Source organism: Branchiostoma floridae, chromosome 10, assembly GCF_000003815.2.
Source record: "Branchiostoma floridae strain S238N-H82 chromosome 10, Bfl_VNyyK, whole genome shotgun sequence".
In the NCBI taxonomy this organism is placed as follows: Eukaryota; Metazoa; Chordata; class Leptocardii; order Amphioxiformes; family Branchiostomatidae; genus Branchiostoma; species Branchiostoma floridae.
The window spans coordinates 17,135,667-17,146,970 of record NC_049988.1 but is presented as its reverse complement, the minus strand read 5'-3'; the positions used below and the strand labels follow the sequence as shown (position 1 = coordinate 17,146,970).

At 42.8% G+C, this 11,304-nt stretch overlaps 1 protein-coding gene across 1 annotated transcript in view; it reads left to right on the top strand.

Annotated features, from left to right (window-relative positions):
• LOC118424986 (mucin-2-like) overlaps positions 1-10,974 on the top strand; it is a 13,881-nt gene extending 2,907 nt beyond the window's left edge. The window contains exons 2-4 of the mRNA XM_035833799.1: positions 4,081-7,125; positions 7,519-10,130; positions 10,954-10,974. Of these exons, the coding sequence (XP_035689692.1) occupies positions 4,081-7,125; positions 7,519-10,130; positions 10,954-10,974 (5,678 nt within the window). The remainder of the gene's footprint in view (positions 1-4,080; positions 7,126-7,518; positions 10,131-10,953) is intronic.
• The last annotated feature ends 330 nt before the right edge of the window (positions 10,975-11,304 follow it).

The following is an 11,304-nucleotide window of genomic DNA, read 5'->3' as shown; positions in this document are numbered from 1 at the left end:
GCAGCTTTTGATACTATCTTATGCTACCGTAGGATCTGCTTGGAGATTATAATTGAGATGCTTTCTTCGAATTAAGGTTCTCTAAGGTTCAGGGACTTATTCTAACGCTTTTGTGACTAAAATCTCTTTACCTCTTTTAAAATCAATTCGTTAACGTTGAAGAGATTTACCAGTTACGTAAGAGCACAGTTTCTTTTCCATCTTACAGTGATTTATATTTAAACGTTACACAAATTTTTTATGGTTATCAGTCCATCTTGTTCACGGAGTGACAAATTTGGAGGTACGTGTGTATACCTTTAAAAAGTCACTGTTAGATGAAAATTCTATCAACATTTCTATCAACATCTTATCCGCTTTGATCTTTCTAAGATCAAAGACATTGCCTATTGACAGCTTTACCTTTGCAGTTTATAAAAGTCGAATAGAACCATAAGGGTATGGTGAAGATGAATATTGGAGTCATCAGAAGGTTCCAAACAAAGATGGCGTGTGACCTTAACCACAAAGGTCAAACCACTTTTCGTCCCCCATTTTATTTAACGTACGTTAAAACATGACTAAATCTCAAGGGGCGGTTATATCTTACATATCAATGTTGGATATATGACTTAGGTAGATAAATCATAGATCGTAGATGTACCTGATAGTACCATCCTCTTATAAATGGATATGATTTGCTTGGATAAAAATGTTGGTAATTTTGTTTATATTGTATATATAGATTGTTAAGAATTGATATATGAAATACCGTTATACATTAGTAGGTCTCTAGGGAGGACATATACTAGTAGTCTTTCCCCATAGGATTGCTAGCTTAAGATTCTCATGGATTGACCTACATTGAAAACGTTTCCATTCGACCCATTCTCAGTCGTGAATGAGATGTGAATAAACTGTCCCTCGGGAAAACAAAATCAGCCATTGGTTTCACTAAAAGTAAAGCATGTGAAATATTTACATGAAAGTTAATTTAGCTTCTAACACGTAGGGCTAATACCAGTCCCATGAAGAAGATACATGTGTCAAAATTTGGTTACATCTTCTTATTACTGCTTGGGATTTTTGTTTTAATGTAAAATATTCGACACATAAAATGTATCCACATGCAGATCATTGTGTTTTGACAATGTCGGGGACTTCAGAGAAGGAAAATGACGAATCACCTTCGCAATCAATCATATTTCGCTTCATCATATCTGTCTTTTGTTCGAGTATTTAACAGAAAAGGAGATTTGTAATTCATGCTGACAAGATGCTTTTGTCCAAGTAGATGCATGGAATATCTCATTTATCTTTGTCTTCGCATTTATCTTTGTCTTGCATGCCGCTTATTAGGCTTCACTACTATAGATATTTAGACACCTTTAACACACAAAACAGCGGGATTTGTACCTAAAAATATAATTGACCACGAGAACCGTACTGAACAAAAAAAAATCTTCTGCACAAGCAGACTTCCCCTGTACTTGGAATTTGAGACTAAGGAGGTTGAATCGTTGCTGATTGAACATTTCAGCCTATGAAAATGGCGTCCTTGTTACATCCATAAAAATGGAAAGTATTGTTTGGGGCGTGTCTGTACGCGTCTGTATGTGTTTCTCGGATTATTGTAGTCGGCATAACTTAAATCGTGATTGGATCTTGATGACATTTCGTATGTGGGTAAGGCCTTGGAAGGACAAATGTCAAGGTTGACTATTGACCTCCAATTTGTTGTACCTTCTGTCCTGGACAAGCTGATAGAGGGTTCAACATCGTATCAGTTGCGAAGTCTTAACATATGTGTCAATCCACCTGACCCGGATTTTTTTTAAACAACCGAAAACTGGACAGACAACTACTGGCACAATCCAGATAGAATACGCGTTCTAATTGGGGTTTCCGCTCTAATTCCTGATAAGTAATGTATTCAGCAACACTTCAAATGACAGAGAATGTCTTAAAAGCCTAGCAAATGATTTGTCCTTACAGTCTGGGTAATCTGCGTCGCGTTATTCCAATCCGATAGGTTTGTAACACAGAGATGCGAGAAAAGATTGTAGACATTGTATCACCGTTTTTTATCAAGTTAAACCTACTGTGTTCTTCGTCATTTCTCTGTGCACTCATTTTACATAAATTTAGACATGATATAACCGTTTTTACTGACCTATCTTATTCGTCATGTCTCTGTGCACTGGTTTGACATAAATGCCACGGCAAGTTTATTACGTTAGTACCAGCTATACCGGTACTGTTTATCACTCGACTGTTAGTCAGATTTCAAAATCTTCTTTTCTCAGACTGCCAAACTATGGAATTCTCGCGATGACAACTGTTTCACTCCTGTATACAGATCTATACAATCTGTAAGCGCTGAAAAACAGTGTTCCCTGCTATCTTCCTGCATGATTATTTCCACCAACATCAGCTTAGTTCAATGTATAGAAGTAGCCAGATGACCCTCCATTAAAAATACCTATTAAAAAGAAAACGTATAACTCTACTTGTGAAATTCTAATCTTGACACAACCAAGAAGATGAGAAGAGCCGGTCTATATAGGACGAAAACTGGTCCATAGAACTGCGCCCCCCTCCCCATTATCTAGTCGTGTCAGAAAGAGTGCGTGACCTCTGTGACCTCTAAGTGCTGACGACATAAATGGACCCTAATCGGTAACAAATTGTGGTCTGTTGTATCGATCAAAATGTCATCGTAATCACGGACTTAACTGTCAATCACATGATCACGTGATACCCCATAATTCAAATTTTTATGTCATGAGATCTCACAGTGCACTTTTAGGGACGCGAGATTTGTTTGATGTATTACATGCTCGATAAACCGCCTCATAGTGTAACACACCAAATTTGTTCCGAAGAGTACAAGCTGCATATCCGGACAGATTTATTTCACTAAGGACATTATATGTTCTATATGATATCATTAGTTTGATCCAGTCACACCTGCATGGATCTTTACATGGATCTTTACTCCTTCCGATACGTTTAGGGGGTTCTTAGACGTGCTCTTTTCAAATACGTTTTTTTGGTGTGTCTACGAGCAAAATGGAGTTTTGATTTGTGACCTCAAATGTACTGTTGACAAAACGGGCTCTAGCGAAACCAATGAGGCAATTTTTCACTCTATTCATTTTATTCTGTCATTGAATATCTGCCTTAAGCAAGGTTATCCGAAAATTCTTCTTCACAAAAGAGCCCTATAGTTGGGAGAGGGGCTTATTCATAACATTGTCTGGGGGGCTTACACACCTTATTATTGGGCTTATACATTATATCATTCCAGGACAACGGAGAGTATTGCTAGATTCAAAACAAAGTTTTGTTGGTTTGAGACAAACATTGGAACTATTTACCACAATGTAGCTTAGCAATAGATAACATCGCTGTATTTAACGCTGTATGAAAGCATGTTCTGGTGACGCAGAGACTGTATTTAAACAAACAAATCTTGTCACGCTATCCTATATAGTGGCATCGAGACAAGGGATCAGTTCCCAGGATACAAAAGGATGCAAGCTTGATACATACAGGCATCGTGTAGTGTGCAGTACGGTGGCCCATCATGTATTTCCCCAAGTATGCACGCCCTAGCTATTTCGTCAATTACGCAGAATGAGTGTCGCCGTCTAAAAGTAGGTTCACACGTACGCATATATTCAAGCCCGAATGAGGTCCGTATGGAAGTCTTAGCTTCTACCAGGCTCCTCAGATTGCTGGAAAAAAATACAAATTGGACAAATATAGCCAGATAACATACCAGCGAAGAACCCTGATCGCAAACCGTACTCCTCGGACAGCTAACTTCTCTGGCATGTTATCTGTCTATATTTTATATTCTCCAATTTCTGCTGTTTTCCTTGTGACCTATGGCGACCTGGAAACGATTAGACTCTGGGCCCCCTAGCGACTTATTTCGGTACTGCAACAGAACGTCCTGTTTTGATATCTCGAGTTCTGGTCGTGGAAATGACCCACTGCAAAGCAGACGTACGATACAGTTGTATGTGCGCAATCAATGATTGTATCATTAAAATGTTTCCATATAACGTGATATCGGTGTTGTTCTGTCTTTAGCTATGGGTACTACGTCACTTCCGGGTACAACTGACGTCACAAGTACGAGGGCAACTGGGGAGACAACAATAGACCAAAGCGCCGCAACAACGATAGCGACATCGCCCCCTGTTACATCAACAGAAATGTACACTTCTACAGATACGAGAACACTAATAACAGCCACGAAGACATCAGATTCTACAACAGACGCAACAGACATAGCCGCAACTGACGATACAACATTTTATGATGGTACTACAACGCCGATGCCAACTGGGGAGACAACAACAGACCAAAGTGCTGTATCAACGATAGCAACATCGCCCCCTAGTACAACAACAGTCGTGGACAGTTCAACAGATACGCGAACACTGATTACAGCTTCAAAGATGTCTACAACAGACGCTACAGACATGGCCGCAACTGGAGATACAACATCTTATGACGGTACTACAACACCGATGCCAACATTACCGCCTGATACAACTACAGTCGTTGACAGTTCAACAGATATCCGAACGCAAACAACAGTATCATCCGTTACCCAGGTCACTAACACTGCTGAAAATTCCACCGAATTCTCCACACAAATCACTACTTTCCCTCCCACGTCTTCGCCATTAGAGGAAACTACGAACGAAAATATGTCAACAGAGTCAGAGACTTCAACAAGGTCTGTCTCTACGAAATACACGTTACAGACTGCGACAGGGGATGCATCGGAAAGTTCAACAGCTCTGACAACGAATGTGATCTCTACAGAACTAGATAGAACTTCTGACATTGTGACAACAGAAGCGACGACTGAGTTGTCAGTATCTACTGGGGTCACTTCCACCGACAGCACAGAGGTGTCATCTATGACAGATTTCACGACTTTGATCTCAAGCAAAACGTCTATGAATCAACATGCCACAACAGAGAGGGAAACTACCATGGCGACCAAAACAGGGGAACAAACGACACCAATCACGTCAGAGGAAATGACGTCAACCACAAGCTTCCCGTCATCCATAGCGACTACAAATATGTTGACAGCTGAAACAATATCAGAGAATACAGCCGTAACCACAGAGATAGAACTGAACAGCATGGCGACCACCGAGGAGAGCACACAGGTGATTAGCACAACTGAGATCACTGATGCTACTTCAAGCATTCAAGGTTCTGCGCAAACGCAGACGACCGGTATGCAAAGTACATCCGGGGTAATGTCCAGTGACGTCACAACACCTCCACCAACAACAGTTGTTGAAAGCTCTACTGATACAACCGAGTTGTCGTCCGTTGGTACCGAAGTTACAACGGTAAATGCTCTCACGGTAAGAACTACAACGGAGGCTTTCTCGACTGATTTAAGTACATCCGGGATATTGTCCACTGACGTCACCACGCCTCCACCAACCACAGCTGTAGAAATATCTACAGGTACAACCGAACTGTCATCCGTTGGTACAGAAGTTACAACGGTAGATTCTTTCACGATGCGAACTACAACCGATGCCTTCTCAGCTAGTTTCAGTACATCCGGGACGCTATCCAGTGACGTAACAACGCCTCCGCCAACCACAGCTATAGAAAGATCTACTGATGTAACCGAATTTTCCTCCGTTGGCACCGAAGTAACAACCGAAGATTTTGTTACGGCGCAAACTACAACCGAGGCTTTCTCAACTGGTTCATCCGGGTTATTTTCTAGAGACGTTACAACACCTCCACCAACAACGACCGTTGGCCCATCTACTGATACAACAGAATTTTCCTCCGTTGGCAACGAAGTAACAACGGAGGATTCTTTTACGGTGCGTACTACAACCGAGGCCTTTTCAAGCTCTGGTTTTCAAACTACATCCGGGATAATTTCCAGTGACGTAACAACGCCTCCACCAACCACAGCTGCAGAAATATCTACTGATGTAACCGAATTTTCTTCCGTTGGCACCGAAGTTACAACCGAAGATTCTTTTACGGTGCGTACCACAACCGAGGCCTTCTCAAGTACATCCGGGATATTTTCCAGTGGGGTTACAACACCTCCACCAACGACGACCGCTGGCCTATCTACTGATACAACGGAATTTTCCTCCGTTGGCACCGAAGTTGCAACCGAAGATTCTTTTACGTTGCGAACCACAACCGAGGCCTTCTCAAGTACTAATATTCAAAGTACATCCGGGGTACTGTCCAGTGACGTCACAACACCTCCACCAACCACAGCTGTAGAAAGATCTACAGGTACAACTGAATTGTCTACCGTTGGTACCGAAGTTACAACTGAAGATTCTTTTACGTTACAAACTACAACCGAGGCCCTGTCGACTGGTTTCAGCACTGGCGCGGCAACTGATACCACTGCGCTCCATGCGACGGACGGAGGAACTGCAACTCAGCAGACAACACCTGAAAGCATGTCGCTATCTACTGACGTCGCAGATGAAGTGTCTAGTACGGATGTTTCTGTGACAACCGTTGAAACAACGTACGTTACAACGTCTACAACTGCTACCACAGCGAAAAGTACAACGGAGCGAACGACAGAGCCACCACCCTCTTCAAGCAATTTTGTGTCTGAAATTACAACACAAGCAGATACGGACGTTACGACCGACACAACGCCTGACATTACAACGGATATATCAACAATAGACGTAACAACAGGACTCACGGCTACATCTGGAATGACTACATCGGGAAAAAGAGAGACAACCCTAGAAACGACCCAGAATTCTATTACAACGTTTACACAGCCAACAAGTCAGGCAACAACCCAAAGGACAACTGTTCAAACATCCACTCCCCAGCCAACGGCCACAAGTCCACCGGTTACCACTGACGTTTCAACAGAAGAGGTTACAACTGGAACTATGGAATCCTCAATGAGTGCCTCCACGTCTCCTGTTACTGAGGATGCGTCGACAACTATGCGCACTATGTCACAGTCTAGTACACAAGAATCGACGACGTCAGAGACAACGGCGCCTTCAACAACGCAGTCCACCGGTGAGCAGACAGAACAAACAACTGCGGTTCTGTTTACTACCGACATTGTCACAGAAATACCAGGTAAGACATAGTCTAAATCTAGTTCACCTTTATCCGCGGGGTAACCTATATCCGTTGTCTTTGAAAAAAGGGTATTTAGGAATATCAAGTCAACGTACGTTGGTTTCAAATTGCAATATTGTACTTTGAAACCACCGTCCGTCGATTTGATATTCCCCAAAACTCTGTGTTTTTAGAAACAACGGATATAGGATACCTGGCGGATACAGATGAACTTGCGGTAGATATGCTGCAATTTTTCAATACCAGCTAATAGAATATTTCACATCAAAATACATTGAATTTATTTACGTTTCTTACTATACTGACAGGTTATCTATAGTCTGTAGCTAAGCAGAGCATATTAGAATGAAACCAAATACTTCTAAATATGATACTATTTTCTACGTACAGAGGAGACGCAATCCACAACGCCATCCTCAACTGAGCAGACGAGACCAACAGAAGCCACAACAGACGATAGGACCGGCAGCAGCACAATGGTACCATCTACGCAAGGTACCATAGACAAAAGCACGGTACCACCCGATACCACCACATCGTCAACCGACACAACCGGGACGATAGGCACTGCAACATCATCCACAGAGCGCCCCACAGCGACTTCGGAAATAACTACAACAGAAGAAACCATTGGAAGTCAAACAAGTGTCGTCACTTTTGAAATGACCACTACGGAAGAAACTACACTAGGGCCATCTACAACACCACAGATGTCGACGAGTAAAGGTACTACTGAAATCACTACAGTACCTAAGACCAGTATGACAACGGCAGCAAAAACAGACCGAACTTCTACAGGGACCGTTGGTACATCGTCAATTTTGAATACCTCAATGGAGACAACGATGACTACTGGATTAAGTACTGGAACAACGCTGGGCGTCACAAACAAAAGTACAATGACGGAAAAAACGACTGAACGAACAACTGTGGAACCTGGTACTACAGAAATTATCACTATGGAAGTCGAAACAACTGATGATTTTGGAAGTACAAAGAAAACAACGACTTTAGCCGAGACAACCACAAGGGCTACAATAGGACAAGGTGCAACGGAGACAACAACTCTTCCACCGGCTACAACCACTGAGTCTGGTACGACAAGGAAAACTACAACGATGGAAACTACAGTTGTTCTTACAACAGCGCTGGACATTGGTACAGAAGATGAAACGTCGAATACACCAACTACAGCAAAAACAGACAACACCAAAGAAACCACCACCATCATAACAGCAACTGGTGCAACTACCAGTCAGAAAACCATGACGGTACCCACAGTTACACACATGGCAGGTTCTACGGAAGAAACCACTGCAGCGACAATTACCAACAAAGCAACTGGTACCACAGATGAAACAACGTTATCCACGGGTACATCGTTGGGACGAGGCACCACGGGTGAGACCACTATGCCGCCAACAACGTATGGAAGCACCATGGCACAGGGTACCACAGAAAGTACGACGGCAGCTCCATCAACTTCTACAGACTTTGGTACATCGGAGGAGACGACCTTACTACAGGTGACCACGGTAATCACAGACGAAACAACTGAGGAAGAGACGGGTACCACGAAAAGGACCACAGTACCGCCATCTACGTCTACGGGGATATCTGCGACTGAGCAAACGACAATGCCGACTACTGTTTCATCACTTGGTACCATGGCAACGAGTCCTAGGATGGTAACTACGGAACAAGTAGGAAGTACAAGAGAAATCACGAACCCAGCAATTACCACTCCTGGACAACAGGGAACGTTGGAGTTCTCTACAGCACTGACCACTAGTCTGGAGACCGGTACAGAAGAGACAACAGTCAACACAGTTACAGAAGAAACGACATTTCCATCATCTAGTACTAAAGATAGCACAGGAACCACTAAAACCACAACCATCATAACTACAACAACAGAACAGGGCATCACAGAGAATACTGACATGCCATCGACGTCGACAGCGGTGCCGGGTACTGCAGAAGAAACCACGATACTACAAATTACCACAGAAACAGATGTAACAGACAGTACAGATGAATCTACTACAATCCAGGGGCGTACCTCACCAGAAAACACGGTGCCTTCAACGGCCACTGTAGAGACCAAGCTACCACCGACTACTACATCGACTGAAACCACGGCTACAACAGAAACCATGCCGCCTCCAAGTACAGCATCTGAACTCGGCACTACAGAAGATACGACGATAATTCTGAGTACCTCTGATGAGGCAGATAGCACAGAGGAAACAACGTTAACGCCAGCGGCAACAACGAATGGCGACGTCACAGAATCTACTATTTCGTCCTCAACCTCTGCGACACAGCAGACTCTTACAAAAGAAACCACTATGATTCTCCCAACTACCAGGGCAGAGCGGAGTCCTACGAGGAAAACGACGATAGCAACACCTTCGACTGAAACAGAGGATACTTCGGTTTTTACTACCGAAGTTGTAACAGAGGAGACCTCCATGCCACAAACTGAGGCAACTGCACAAGGTGCTACAGGTGAAACTACTGAGGTACTTACTTCAACAACGGGAAAAGGTGCCACGGTAGAAACTCCAATGCCTTCCACAGTTACAACGGAAGAAGGTACCACAATAGACACTTTGGATGAGACACCAATGCCTCCGACCTCCACCACACAGCTAGGTACCACGGACGACACACCAATGCCTCCCACAGTTACATCAGAGCTAGGTACCACGGACGATACACCAATGCCTCCCACAGTTACAACAGAGCTAGGTACCATGGACGATACACCAATGCCTCCCACAGTTACAACAGAGCTAGGTATCACAGTTGAAACTTCGATGTCCCCGACCCCTTCAACCAAGAGAGGTACCACGGACGAGACACCAATGCCACCCACCTCTACATTCGAGTTAGGTACCAGTGTAGAAACCTCCACAAGTCCGACGTCTTCAACTGACTTAGGTACCACGGACGAGACAGCTATGCCTTTGACAGTTGAAACGGAGCTAGGTACCACAGTGGAAACGATTATTCCACTTACACACTGTGCGAAAGGGTGTGATTTCCGGACAAAGTCGGAGTTGACATATTTTTGGACATGTTAAATATTCGGACTGTGTCCGGGCACGATGTTCAATATTTCCCATATCTGGAAATATCATGAGTCAGGAATTGTCTTGTTATGTATCCGGACAAATAAGACTTTCCTGCTTTTCAAGATACGCGCCATTGACGTTTCTTGCCTCCGAATACGTGATATGGTCTACATTCTTTACATATCCAAGGTCCATATATTTCGATAAGGAATACCCGGACAAATTAGGAGTTTGCACGAAGCATGATGTGCATTATTTCTGGGCCATTGTCAGATGACATTTTCAATTCATTATGTCTCAGAATATCATGAGTCATGAAATGTTTCAGCACATGCCCGGACGGATAGAATTTCCCGTTCTTCCGAATACGTGTCAGGGACGTTTCATGTTTTCGAATTCATACTATTTTCTTTTCTTTCCATTTACGAGACATATCCGCGACAGATATTCCATGGATTAGTTTTAGGACAGATTCGAAGTTAGCATATTCTGACCGTTGCCGATAAAGGCATTTTATACGTGAATTGTGAATCGGTGATTGTTTTATTGCGCATCTGAACAAATAAGACTGCATTTTTTTTGCCGAAATTTTCGCTCCTTCCGAATTCATATTCCGTTCCATTTACGACAGATGTCCAAAACAGAAACATTCCAGAGATCAGTTTTCGGACAACTTAATGGTTAACAAATTACTTTTCTTGTCATACATGAATCTGAGATTGTTTTGTTGGGTATCCTTAAAAAGGTTTCCTATCTTGTCAAATAGACGTCATTAATGTTTTTGCTTCTGTATATGTGTTTTTATTCTACAACGAGTATGCCCGATGTCAATGTATGTTTACGTAATTTTCTGGTAATTGAAGCTTAGGCTTCCATATACATGTGCAAATATACTGACATCGACATTTACAATCAAATGACACAGAAAGCAATCTTTGCGATGGTAACAATTATGAGTCAAGTATTATTGTTTCTTTGCATATCCGGACAATATCTTGAACAAAGTTCAGTCAAAATACTCCACCCCAGCGGTGCAGTTTGGGATAGGTCCATATCCGGACAATATCATGAATAAAGTTCAGTCAAAACACTCCAC